The 14,465-nt window shown below is 46.6% G+C and overlaps 1 protein-coding gene across 4 annotated transcripts in view; it reads right to left on the minus strand.

Moving 5' to 3' along the window:
• Positions 1 to 14,465, minus strand: part of Hs2st1 (heparan sulfate 2-O-sulfotransferase 1) — a 133,692-nt gene that overhangs the window by 14,462 nt on the left and 104,765 nt on the right. For 3 of the 4 annotated variants that reach the window (XR_015659764.1, XM_087617170.1, NM_001100518.1), the window contains 1 exon segment: positions 6,614 to 6,699. Coding sequence is in view for 3 of the 4 variants with exons in the window: in XM_087617170.1 (XP_087473296.1) it covers positions 6,614 to 6,699 (86 nt within the window). In the remaining variant the exon portion in view is untranslated. 4 annotated transcript variants of the gene reach the window in all.

Here is a 14,465-nt window from a genome sequence, read left to right on the forward strand (position 1 = left end):
AGTCCAGGCACGGCCTGAAGTTACGTGCAGAAGTGTAAAGTATATAAAGTATAGGGAGGTAATAAAACTGAGTACGTGAAGACTGAGAAATATTTCATATTTAGGATGCAATAAAGCAAATAAAAAACAGTTCAAGAAACGACAGAGAATACCTATGTCCTCGAGGAGTGAGGAGGCAGTCTGTCCTGAAGGACTAGGCCTTGTAGAGACCCTGAGGTGTGTGGGCCTGGCGGGCCCGCTCCAGCCACACTACGCCTCAGTGGCACATTTATGCCTCTACTTACTGAGGAGTTTAAGCAGCCACACAGCCTATGCTGAGAAGATGGCACAGTGAGGCTGGAGACCAGATTCCAGGGTGCCTATCAGTGGTACTTCATCTGGGACCCTGTGCGGCACTCAGGACATGTCTGACCCCATCACTGGGCACACCATGAACAACTCCAACCCCACGTTTGCCGGGCCCGACTCTAGGCCTCCCACAGAGGTCCTCCTTCCATGTAATCTGTAGAAACTGGCATGTGTCCCATCCTGGAGCTGCATGCACCCAGATTATGAGGACACCTGCCCAGCTTTCTTAAGAAAGCATCATCTACCTGCCAGTGCTATCCCACAAGCCCGCAGGAATTTAACAAATGCTGACCCGCTGAAATAGCAACATCAACACTACATTTACAATCCAGTTAGAACCAACCAGCCTGTGAGACACACACCTTAGGACTCACTGCCAGGCCACTGTCTTTACCTACGAAATGGGGAGGGAGATGACCTGATGCACAATAGCAGTGCAGAGAACAAACTACTGTCAAACCCCAAAGAAAAGGGACCTGACCTCTGCAGTGCCTGACAGAAGACTGTCCTGTGTCCAGGTCTCCCCTGTCTACTCACCTACCAATTCTCAACTGTTTTCCTAGAGCACCATTTGTTAAATTACCTGCTCTTCAGAAACCTGAAATAAACCTTGTTGATAGCTGAAATCAAACCTAATCATCTGGGATTTGGGGTGTCGCTTGCCCATTATGTCCAGAGCCTAGACTGCATCCCTAGTACCACACACACACACACACACACACACACACACACACACACACACACACCAACGGCACCATCCCAACTCCTCCGTTATCTTGCACCTTACTTAATGTTTTCTTCAATTCTACTCTAGGCAGAAGCTATACGTCTACAGTCAGGCCTGCTCCCACCACATCCCAGAAACCACTCTGCTCACCCTTATCTACAATGCTGCTCTTTGTTGGCTTTTTCCTCCTACAGCCTTGCCCCATTTGTGTGTGTGTGTGCGTGTGTGTGTGTGTGCGTGTGTGTGCGTGTGCATGTGTGCATGTGTGTTCCAAACATATGCCAGGCAATACTCTAGACTGCACAGCTGCAGCAGTGTGTGGGGGGAAGGGCAGAAAGAAATGAAAGAAGAGGGCTGGAGGGATGGCTCAGCGGTTAAGAGCACTGACTGCTCTTCCCTAAGTCCTGAGTTCAATTCCCAGCAACCACATGGTGGCTCACAGCCATCTGTAATGGGATCCAAGGCCCCCTTTGGTGTGTCTGAAGACAGCTACAGTGTACTCACATACATACATAAATAAACATTAAAAAATATTTTTAAAAAAAGGGAAAGAAAGAAGAGACCTTGCTTCTCTGGGGCTAACATTTTGGAGAACACAGTTCAGAGCCTTTTTTCACCAAGCCATCACTGATGATATATGCGAAAGGGACACATGTAGACGTGGTGGGGAAAAGCATTCTGGGGAGAGGGAACCCCTAAGGATGACGGTCTTGAAGCTTCTAGTGCCAGTTGTCTGGAGGAAGAAGAATGTGGCTGCAGCATGGGGAGAGTGAAAGGCAGCAATGGGAGGTTGGGAGCTTTGGGGAAAGCAGGCGTGTGGGCCTGTAGGCCGCTCTGAGCGTTCATTTCTGTGAGTCAACTGTGAGGCCACTGGAGGGTTCCAGTAGAGAAGTGCCACGATCAGTCTGTTCAGAGGTGAGTGGCTACTGTTTCAGACTGAGGACGGCTGGCTGTGACACACTCTTGTGACCCGATGACCACTGTGTACAGTGCTAGCAGCCTTCGTCAGACACCTGCGGTACCTGTGAGCTATGAGGCTCAGGTGAAATCAACTCTGAGCTTGACTTGTTAATGCTCACCACAGCTGCACAGTGTCTTCTGAGTGTCCAGAAACCAGCAACGAGGAATGTTGTAGACATGTAGCAAGCACTATGACCTCAGGAGTAGTGAAGGCTACAAAATGGCTGCAGCTGCAGAGCACAGGACTTTACCACAAGTGCGAGCAGCACCCAGGCCTCAGGGTGAGCTGTGTGGATAGACTGTGGGAACTATCCACTCAGGAGGTTTTGTGAGCAGGCACCCAGCAGGGAGGCACTGGCAATACCAAGGAACACTTGAGCTTAAAGAGACAGTCAGGTAAGAAGTGCAAGCAGGGAAAACACGGCATGGCGCTCCTCCATTTTCCATTCAGCAGTGAGTTAGACCTCACGCAGAATGTTTGCACTCTTCCTTGTCTCCCTAGTCTTGGACACATGGACCAGGGGCTAGGAAACAGGACTCGGCCCATTACAAACCTCTCCCTAATCAATGTACAGTCTGTGAACACTCTGGGTGGCATTTATTATGTATGAAGCAAGACTTTAGTGAGGTATTCTGTGAACTCATTCTGAAACAGGAATGGACTATTACTTGTAATTGCAGAAGGGTTATATAGGCATAAAGGACTGGAGGCAAGGGATTAGAACAGAAAACGGGCACAGTAAAAATGGCATCTGGGACACACAGCGCAGCCGGGTGAGAGACAAAGCTAATAGGGTTTACTGGTTTAACGTCTGCTGACTACATAGCTTATATGGGGAGAAAAGCAAATTCCTTTAATCCTGGCCAGGGAGGAAGGGTAGAAATTGATCTGTTCAAGGACAGCAGACTACTGACTGGCGAGAATGGTCTCCTGGAAAGAGTCCAGGTGACTATTTTCTAATCCACCTACCTGCCTGCCTGCCTGCCTGCCTGCCTGCCTACCTACCTACCTACCTACCTACCTACCAGCAGGCTGCTAGACCACCCTTCAGAAATGTATGCATGCCAGACATGCACTGCACAAAAGGAGCGAACATTGGCATTATTTCCTTACAGCCACTTGCATAGCCTGAGTAGAAAAACCAAGAACAGCTTTAAACTGAGGGCACATGCAAGCGCCTGCTGTGTGCAGGAGCCTGATGCTGGCTGAGGTCTCAGAGAGGCGAGGCTGGAGGAAGGCCTTTGGGAGAAGCTGCATTCTGAGACTTCTGCAGTTAGATTCAAGCACCAATCTTTCAAACAATGACTGTTGCTGCTGCTGTGTGCGCCTGCACATTTGTGAGGGCAGAAAATGGCTTGCAGGAAAAGCTTCTCTCCTGTCACAAGGGTAATGGGGCTCACACTCAGCTCATCAGGCTTGGGGACAGGAGTCTTTACCCCCTCAGCCATCTTGCCAGCCATTTAGTCTGCTTAAGTCTGGCTAAGAACAGCCATATGTCGTATCACATGATGACACACTTATGTGGAACTCTTGGCCATAGATGGCTCATACCAGTGGCAGACTGCCTCTAGTTAGTTTGAAAAACTGAATGACCTGTTGGCATCTGTTGACCTCACTGACGATGCTGTGCTATCGATGACAATCATGTCAGGATGACTCCTACTCGGTAAGTGCTACCGATAAATGATAATTCACATTTATATAGAAGGGCTATAAATACTTTCAATTTCAGTAAAGTATAATCTCCTCACCCTAGAAAGAAAGGGGGTTCAACGAACTCATTCCTTAAGAACTACAATGCATTTAATTTGATATTAATCAATTAATCTTGAAGATGTCCAACCTATCTAATTTTAAAATGGAAAATGTTAAAGTCAATGGCATTAATTTTTCAAAGCTCAACATCTCTAAACTGTTCACCATTAGGAAGAAGGCAAAGAACAACTGAGCATTACAGGTAGAGCAGAACTAGGTAGAATGCTTCAAAAAGATCACAAGGGGTTAACAAAGGGGGCAAGATAGACCCAGAATCAAAACCGTTAGGGAAAAGACATTTCTCTTCTTCTATCCTAATACTATAGAAAAAACACAAAGGCAGGACTCGACTGCGACTGAAATAAGTGTTACTCCTTAGCAGTCAGTCCAATCAGAAAGGATCTTCACCTTGTTACTTCCCACATTCTTTCCCTGGGTTTTCAGAAAACTCAACTATGTTTCAATCTTTTATCTGTCTAATAAATTGAAAAATTAAACACTTCCCCCTCATGAATTTACCATTTTTTCTATTATGGCAAGTAACTGAAGGGATTCCTGCCAAGAACACTGGGGCTTGTTTTCCTTCTTTGTCCTTTTCGTGAGACCTTACTTGTTTATGTGTAAGGTGTTTTACCTGGATAAATATCTGTGTACCATGTCTGTGAGTCACAATGTGGATGCTGGGGGCAGAACTCACACCCTCTGGAAGGGTAGCCAGTGTTCTTAACACCCACACAGTGCTTTTGTGTGCGGTAGTAACGGGGACTGAGTAAACCCAGGGCTTCTATCATAACCAGGTGACTATTCTACTACAGAGCCATAGCTTAAGAAACGTAGTTGTTTTTACACGAAAAACCATTTACCTGTGTTGTGGTGTACAGTGGTCACTGCCTTGTGCGTGTGCTATGGGTGTGAACACAGGGTCCATGTGTGGTGGTGTGCAGTGGTCACTGCCCTGTGCATGAGCTATGGGTGTGAACACAGGGGTCCGTGTGTCGTGGTGTGCAGCGGTTGCTCCTTCCTTTGAGACAGGGCTTCACTGCTGCTGCCAGCAGGCTGGTGAGCTTCCAGGGACACTGCCACTTCTGTCCCCCACACGAGCCCTGGGGTCATAGATAGATGCCTGAGGTACATGCCTGGTCTCTACATGGGTTCTAGGGACTCAAGCCTGGGTCCTCATAATTGTGAGGCAAGTGATTTTACCCATGGAGCCATCTTCCTAATGTGAGATGGGATCTCGCTAAGTTGCCTGGGCTGACTTCAAACATGTAACTCTCCTGTACCAGCCTCCTTGGTGACTAAAATTACAGGTATACCCCACCGTTCTCCGTTCAGTAACATGCTGTGAAGAACAAAACACTTTAAAAGCGGCAAATGAGGTTTCTCTTCTTCCTCAATCACGGACTCTGTGGCTATTCAGCTAAAGAATGGGCACATCTACAATGTTTCCTGACTCATACACTAGAACACATCCAACCATATCCCTAATTGATTCTGTTTAGCTATTCATTTAAAATTGTTATTCTATCAAAATGTTTAAAAATATACTATTCTTTCCAGTAACATGAGCTGCTATGGAAATATTCAAAGCCAGTGTTGTGGTCAGTGTTTAATAAGATTATTCTTTTTAAATGCTTTATCCATTTCAAGTCCAAGTACTTCAGTAAACACCAGAGCTCTGTTCTACATACTAGACTCTGCCCAAAGCAACAGTACTCAATATATAATTTTAACAATGAATACCTCCAGTATTAGAAACCAGGCCCTGTAGAGAGAGGGGGAAAAAAAGCCCCAAATCATTCAGGTGAGAGGGTAACAAACACATAGGGAAGAGTAGTGCGGCCCTCAGGGAACGTATACACATGAGTGAAGCTTATGAAACTGGTCCGGGCCTCTGCAGAGAGAACTTTTAGTTTATTTTAAAGCCGCCTATAAAACCCCTTCAATATCACAGTATGAATTATTTATAGAGAAGTGTACATTTAAAGTTACAATGTTGCTGAAAGATAATATTTGGGGAATTCTTTAATTGTATGATTTTCAGAGAAGCTAGGATTCCCACTGTCTGGCCCCGTGGCCTGCCTTTCTGTTCTTTGCCAACCTCAAAAGTGGAATTGAGAGAGAGCTTCACTTAAAGTTGACACAGCTGCTGAGGTGGACCTGAGCTGCGCATGTCTACGTCACAATCCGTACCCTGCTGTCTCTGAGGTTAACAGCGTAATTAGCAGAGCACTTGGATGTGGGGTTTTATTGTAATGGCGCCATGTGTCCAAGGAGAACACTCAGGTGGATCACATGCCTAGACCTACTCCTTCTAACCAGTTTTTTGATTACTCCTTAAAGATGCAAGGGCTTTTGAGCCGTTTGTACTCCGTAGTCCTTTGAACTTTTCTTTAGGAGAATTAAGACAAAATTACTGTGACTTACACAATCACATTCAAACATGAAAGAAAATTCTTGGCTTTTCAAAAGTCTCCCCTTATACCTTGTCAATTTCAAAGCTGAAACACAGTGGTTCAAGGGAAAGCTATTAGGGTACCGAAACCCGAGGGAGAGTTTCTTTGTCCTCTCAGTCTGACTGACTGCACACTCTCTGTACTCCAGTCCAGGTGAGGAACTGCCACAAAATCCCTAACAGAACGTGAACTGTTGTAATTAGCTCGAGACGTGTGGAGTTATGAACGCTAGAGGGCAGTAACGCACTGGAAGGACTAAATCACCCATCTAAAAGTGGCCTTCTGTGTATTCCTAACACTTCATGGAGTGCACAGGCCGGCCGGCGACAAAGCACTCCTCAGTACATCATTTTGGATGCTACTTACTTTGCAAAATCCAAGTAAGAAATGTGTCCGTGATAGAAGCCTGGTTTCATCTCGTTCCAGCTGGTTATATTCTTTACAAAGCGCACCTAAAAAGGGAGGGAGGAAGGACAGTCTCATCACCTCACTGCAAAGTAAAGAAAGTGGATTCTGTCAACAGCAAGACACCTCCCACTCAGGGACAGGACCAGGCATTTACAGAGCTGGGAGACAGGTTCGGGGTAGAACAGACAGTGCAGTCTGCATGTACCACATTACCGCACCCATGTACGGTGCAGTGGATTTTCACTGCACAACACGGGGTGGTAGGTGGCTGCAGGGGAGGGGGTGTTTCACCCCCATGAAGGTAAATTGTCGTTGCTGGCTCACTACATTAGAATCAATGAGATAAGCGGTTGGCACAGCTTTAAGGGATTTCTGGATGAGCTTATCTGCAGGGTTTGATCTGCACTGGATGCAGATGGAGGAGGCCTGGGGAAAGGCTACATTGCCCCTCGCCTCTGCACCTTCCTGGAGAGTTCATTAACCCTGTGGCTGTCTGTACTGTCCGGCTGTAGCTACTGTTGCTGCTCCGTGAGAACCTGGGTTCTTCGGGCTTCAGACTTGAACGGAAGGTCAGTTGCTCTCCAGGGACCCTCCTGACTTTCAAAGCCAGGCTGGGGTTCCTGAGGCACAGTCTCGTGGACAACTGAGCAGTTGTAGGGTTCTCTGAGGCTCCAGTGTGACGGCGGCCATTGTTGGACTCCCCAGACAGGATGTATAAGACATCCTAACACTCACTCTCTTTTATAAAGCTATTTATACGGATGTGTATACACATGTGTTTCTATATATATGTATATATGCACAGAAGCCATAAGGTATGGAGCTGGGGGTATGGGAGATATGAACTGCACAAGGTGGGTGCTGGGAACCAAGCTCAGGTTATTTGAAGAAAAACAAGTATTCTTAACCACTCTGACCCAGTCCCCTTAACTATAATGCATATACATAATAAAATGTAAAATGTGTGTCTTCCTTCTTCCTACTGTGTTGCTCTAGAGGGCCCTGCATCTTTAACAGGCTTTCTATTGCTGTGATAAAACACCATGACCAGGGGTTGGGGATTTAGCTCAATGGTAAAGCGCTTGCCTAGCAAGCTCAAGGCCCTGGGTTCGGTCCCCAGCTACGAAAAAAAGAAAAACAAAACAAAACCAAACAAACAAACAAAACAAAACAAAACAAAAAAACCCAAAACAAAACACCATGACCATAAGCAAACACAAGAGAAAAGGGTTTATTTCACTGACAGTCCATCCAGAGGAGTCACTGTGAGAGTACAACAAGGCATGAAGAATGCTGCTTCTTGGCTTGCTCTTCCTGACTTGCTCAGTTTGTTTCCTTATACAGTCCTGGACCACCTACTCAAGGTGGTGCTGCCCACAAGGGTGGGCCTGCACACCCAGTCATCTATCAAGAAGATGGCCCATGGACTTCTGTGCAGGCCAATCCTAGGGAGGTATTTTCTTGATTTCTTCCCAGATGAGCCAACCTTATGTCAAGTTGACATAAAACATAGTAAAAAATACACCCCCCTATCAACAATATACACTGAAAAAGCAAGCAACATTCCAATCTAAGGAATACATTCTCTGTGTGTATGAATACATGTGTTTTACCAACAGGGATTCATAACCCTGGCTAGCCTCACGCTCATCACATCTAGGGTGACAAAGTCATGGTCCTTCTGCCACTGCCTCCCAAGGCCTGGGCTTACAGAGTTCCACATACCCAATTCATTCTGTGTATTACATGTTTTCCTCTCTGACATGATATTCAAAAAGCAATCAAAAAGTCATTCTTTAATTTATGCCCCAACAAATCAAAATATGACCAACAAAAGATTAAAGGTAATGACTTTAAGTTTTTTTTAAGATTTATTTATTGGGTTGGGGATTTAGCTCAGTGGTAGAGCACTTGCCTAGCAAGCACAAGGCCCTGGGTTCAGTCCCCAGTTCCGAAAAAAAAAAAAAAGAATTCAAAGATTTATTTATTTTATGTATGTGAGTACACTGACACTCTCTTCAGACACACCAGAAGAGGGAATCAGATCCCATTACAGATGGCTGTGAGCTACCATGTGGTTGCTGGGAGTTGAACTCAAAACCTCTGGAAGAACAGCCAATACTCTTAACTACTGAGCCATCTCTCCAGCCCGACTGCAAGATATTTTAAAATAAGCTTGGTCAAATAAAAACATTTCAATTATCCAAGTATCTAAAATTTTGTTTTGATCTTCATGTGTGGGTTTGTGCAATGTAAGCATGACTGCAGGTGTCTGCAGGGTTGGCTCGCCCGAGCTGGGGTTACAGACTGTGAACGGCCTGATGTGGGTGCTGGGAGCTGAACTGAGGCCCTGTGAAGGAGCAGAAGGCGCCCTTCGCTGCTGAGGTAACTCTTCAGCTCCCAAGTACTTCTTAATTGACTGGAATTGGAAGTATACAAAAAGTTAACATGAAAAATTCTGAAAGTGTACATTAATTATTTTTAAAGAACTGAGAGCGAATTTTGAAAAAAGAAAACAAGTAGTTAAAGACTCTATGTGTCAGCAGCTGTACAATTTCTCAGAGGAAATCAAATCAGTACAATGAACAGCAGCTGGTCAGGACTCTCTTCTGGAGACTACACACACGCACAGGGATGGCAAGGACTGTTCTACACGGCAGGGAAGGCATGCTGTGGCCTCAGTCCCGGAAGTCAGAGCCTACACTTCCGACGAAGTATTTCATCGATGTTTAGATCTGAGTTACACGGACCTACCCTGCAGCCCTGACCTTGGGCTGTGGCCATTACAGCTGCTTCCTACAGAAGCACTGGGGAAAAACAGTTCTGGGGCAGGTTACGCTTAAGGGGACATATTATTAACTGATACACGGATGTAAATGACAGTAACACCGTGGGCCACATACGTACACGTGCGAAGGAGGTTCTTGAGGTCTTTCCTATTAGTTCTTTCAATTGAGCACTAGGCAGAATGAAAACAGAGAGAGTGAAGGATGAGCTGCATGACGACAGGAAGTGTCCTTGTCATGGTTGATTATGTTGGGTCCCGTGAAAACCAATGACGGTATTTCTACCAAAAGCCAGCGTGACTGGAGATGGCTTGGTGGTAAGTGCTCTACTGGCTGCTCTTTCAGAGAACCTGGTTGGGTTGTCAGCACCTACACAGAGGCTCACACTCAGCTGTACTTCCGGCTCCAGGGGATCCGACGGCCTCTTTTGGCCTCTGCGGTCACCAGCCATGCACACGGCACACGCACACATACACATGCAGGCAGCACATGCATACACACATGGGGTGGGGGAGGCAAGGAGGTGTGATTTTCAGAGCTGGAGGCATCCTCAGAAATTCAGCTCTGCTTTCCGAAGCTGAGACCTAGCATGGACGGGGTGGTTTGGGAGGGAAGTGAAAAGGTGCTGGGTTAAAGTCTAAGGAAATGCTGTGGCAGAGGGTGGGTGACAGAGAGGACAGGGCACACAGACGGAGAGGATGTGATGGGGAATCACAGAGACGGGAGTCAGACGTCCACCACAGGCATCCTCTTCCCTCAAACAACCCTAAGGATGGTCTGCATGAACTGGAAGCATCCAGAGGCTGACTGGCACATCCAACCCGTGTCTTTTAACACGGGGAAGCCCAGGCGGCTGGGTCAGATTGCTGTAGGCCTCTCAGACTTGGAAGTGCCAAACGAACTACCTAGAATTCCTGTTGAGGCAGATTCCCACACAGCAGGTCTGGAGCAGTTAGTACCTGGAATTCTGCATGTCTAACAAGCCTTCTGGAAGCCATCCACACTTTACTGTTTCAGAAATGTGGGCTTCGACGCCAGCTCCTGACTTTGTTAACGTGAGGCTTCTTCTGTGGTACATACAACAAAGGTCTGAGGGCTACAAAAACTCTTGGGCCATGTTATCCTCCTGCTGTTTCAGACTACACTGAAATCCAGCAGGTTTCTCGATAATCACCTAAGTACTACACTACATAAGAGAAAGAGGAGGGCCCGAGCAATGAATCCTGGCTACCGCCACCTACTCTGTAACTCCCACCTCTCCAGCAATGCCTGAAGCACAATGGATGCAAGCATTTCAAAGACAGTTCACAAATTAAAGTTTGTCCGGTTGGACTGAGGAAGAGTTTCTTAGAGGCAAAGAACAGAAGAAAAGGCAGAATACTATGCTATAAGCAATCGAACTTGTTAATAAAATCAGAATAGGCGAAAGAGATCAAGGAAATCCTGTAGCCTTTTCTTTCATAAAGACACTGAAAACCATTAATCATCTTCCTATACAACTAGCTAATTGTGTGTGTGAGTGTGTGTGAGTTTGTGTGTGTGTGTTTGTATGTGTGAGTGTGAGTGTGTGTGTGTGTGTGTGAGTTTGTGTGTGTGTGTTTGTATGTGTGAGTTTGTGTGTGTGTGTTTGTATGTGTGAGTGTGAGTGTGTGTGTGAGTGTGTGTGAGTTTGTGTGTGTGTGTTTGTATGTGTGAGTATGAGTGTGTGTGTGAATGTGAGTTTGTGTGTGTGAGTGTGAGTTTGTGTGTGTGTGTAAGTTTGTGTGTGTGAGAGTGTGTATGTGTGTGAGAGAGTGTGTATGTGTGTGAGAGTGTGTGTGTGTGTGCGCGCATGTGTGTGTACAGACGCACACACACATGCACACGTGTGGTTTGGGAAAGGATACTGGACCATGGTCTTGCACACACTAGACAACTATTCCCTCAGCTCACTGACCCTATCCCCAGCCTCTCCCCTTACCACAGCACAGCTTCAACAGAAGAACAGTCAAGAGAACAGGCATCGTTTCTTAAGGACTAAGAATGTAGCTTACTGATAGACCTCTTTCTAGAATGTGCAAAGTCCTGGGTTTAATTCCTGATACTACAAGATCAAAAGAACTCCAACTTGGGCACTGAGAATTCCAGATTCTGCTTGCTACTGTGGTAAGTCCTTAGCAGTGAAGCATCCACCACTGCACTGGAGTACAGAACATGAAGAGTTCACCACTGAGCTGGAGTACAGAGTGTGAAGAGATCACCACTGCACTGGAGTACAGAGTGTGAAGAGTTCACCACTGGAGTACAGAGCGTGAAGAGATCACCACTGGAGTACAGAGCGTGAAGAGATCACCACTGGAGTACAGAGCGTGAAGAGATCACCACTGAGCTGGAGTACAGAGCGTGAAGAGGGGTCTTAGTTTGGTCTGATGGCTGTTTAGAGACACCATGAAAGCAACTCCTATAAAGGAAAATACTTAACTAGGGCTGGCTTACAGTCTCAGAGATCTAGTCCATTCTCATGGTAGGAAGCACAGCAGCAGACAGGAGAGGGGCTGAGCAAACATGGAGAAGGAGCTGAGAGTTCTCCATCTTGAAAAGAAAGGCAGCAGAAGGAGGCTGGGTACCACACTGAGCACAGCTTGAGCATAAAGGACCTCACACCCCGTCCCCATAGCAACATACTTACTCGAACAAGGGCACACATACTCTGACAAGGACACACCTCCTAATGGTACCCTATGGGCCAAGCATTCAAACATGCGAGTCTATGGGGGCCAAACCTCCTCAGACTACCGTAGACTACTTGTCTACCATGCTTGACACCTAGGTTGGACTCCTACCACTCAAGGAAACGATTTTCTCCCTCTAAAATCTCCAAGCACTGTCGCTGTATTCTTGATTCCTTATGAACTTATTCGTCCCTCCCATCCTATCTCAGCAGTCCCACAGGTAGACACTTCAGTCCTCATCTGGGAGATTCGCTTGTTTCACTATTTTCAGTCTCGTCGGGCCGCTAAGCACTGAGGAGTAAAACCAAGAGGCCAAGTACGGGTGTCTGTGTAGGACTCTAAGCTTTACCTAAATTTGACATTACAATTTCTGGTAGATTATTACTGCTTTTAAATTCCCCAAGACTGTTACCGTTGAACTCTCCCAGACACACCCGATCTCTTTTCTATACAACATGTGCTTTCTATAACAGATAACTCAGCCACTTCACCAGAGGGAAGTTTATTCTGCCTTCTGACTTCAGAGGCTTAGTCTATGTCAATCAGTCCTGTTGTTTCAGGCCTGCAATGAAGCAGCACATGCCCAAGGAGAGCCTGGAGAGAAGAGCAGCTGTGCCTGCCACCAGGAGAAAGAAAGAAAGTCTGCAATAAAGAAAAGGGCTGTGGCTTAGGCCCTCTATACGGGGAGTGTGAGCAAACAAACCTTGTCAGCAGGGCTAGGCAGTGCTTCACTCTCCCCTCTAGAGAGCACCTGGGACCTCAGGAGAGCCGCTTATGCCCAGGACTTTTACAGGGCCTTCCTCAAAGCTCTTCTCCATGGAGATGCTGTAGGTAGGCCTTTACAGAATGACGAGTCTGAAGGCTTCCCTTTTGTGTACTGTTGGGACACTTTCCCTCCTAGCCACAATAATGCTTATCCTCTATCTCTTAACTGTCTCCCTGTCTCCACCTTCCCTCCGTCCAGTCAGTTCCTCATCTGTCCTTTCCAGCCCTCTCACTCCTGCACTGCCTGCTGTCTCCAGTCTGTTTTCTTCTGGTGTTCTCCAGCGGGGATGCGGCCCGCAGGCCCGGCTGAGTAACCAGTGCATTTTATAGATTCTTCCTTTTAGGCCAGGTGAAGGGCAGTCAGACCCAGCAGCAGCCCGTGACTGGGAGGCTGTGAGCACTGGACACTGGCAAAGGGAGAAGAGAGCACTCAGTTTCGACACACTCTGACTGAAGCATGCTAGTAAGAAGGATGGCTCGGAAGGAGCAGGTAGATACAGTACATGAAAATAACACTTTTATGGCTAGCCTGGAGCAGATTCTAAACTACGACTTCTGTCAGGCTTTATAACTCAGGCACGGCTGGGCCAGCAAGGAATCACAATCCACCTTCAGGGAGAGCGGAAGCCGTGCGGGTGCTGGGACATGATTTATTTGCTTGTTGAATCAGACCTGAACCAACACTTAAAAAAAAAAAAAAAAAAAAAAAGCTAAGGCAGCACCAGCACACGAATGCGAGGATGTGGCCTACGTTCTCGGTAAGTTCAACTGTGCACTCTAGCATCCGCCTTCACAAAAGAGCTCACTTCCAGTATCTGAAGGAGCAGGAGGAGTCCTGAATGCCCTGGCCTTCTTCCAACTTTGTAATCACTGTCTATTAAGATGAAGACTATTATTAGTGTAAGTAATTACTATACGCCAACTCCTACTGATAAATTTACTTTAAATAAATTTCTTGTATAGCCACGGGCATATTTTTTGAGTCTAAACCAGGGAGGAGATGTTCTACACGAAGGGGAAAAGCAGTGTGCGGATAGAAGGTAAGGAGTTGACCTCCAACACACGGCAGTGGGACTGAGGTTCAGATCTGAGCTGCTTTGGGGGATGAGTCCTAAATCACCCAGGAGTAGAGATAAACTCTCGTCAACCAGGGGGTTTACTCTGCTTATAGCTGTAGCCATGGCACTGAGGGTAGCTGAGGACCACCACCAAAACCTAGAGTGGCTCATTTGCTTACACATGCGTCAAGTGACAAAAATGTGTCAAGTATCTTCCATGTCTTGGTCACCATTCAAGGCACATGGCACGGGGCACACGGTGGACAAATAGGATGTCTGCCCTTAAGGTGCTTACACTACAATAGAGGAAAACAGGAGAAGTCAAACTAATATGTAAGATAATTGTATAAACTGACCAGTACTAGGGGTGATGTGGTCCCAATACCATGGATGTGGTAATTAACACAACACAGGATGGCTAGGCAAGGTCCAAGAGCCTGCCACTTCACAGGAAACACCAAAGGGAGCCTGCCACTTCACAGGAAACACC

This window comes from Rattus norvegicus, chromosome 2, assembly GCF_021556685.1.
Source record: "Rattus norvegicus strain SHRSP/BbbUtx chromosome 2, alternate assembly SHRSP_T2T, whole genome shotgun sequence".
Classification (NCBI taxonomy): domain Eukaryota; kingdom Metazoa; phylum Chordata; class Mammalia; order Rodentia; family Muridae; genus Rattus; species Rattus norvegicus.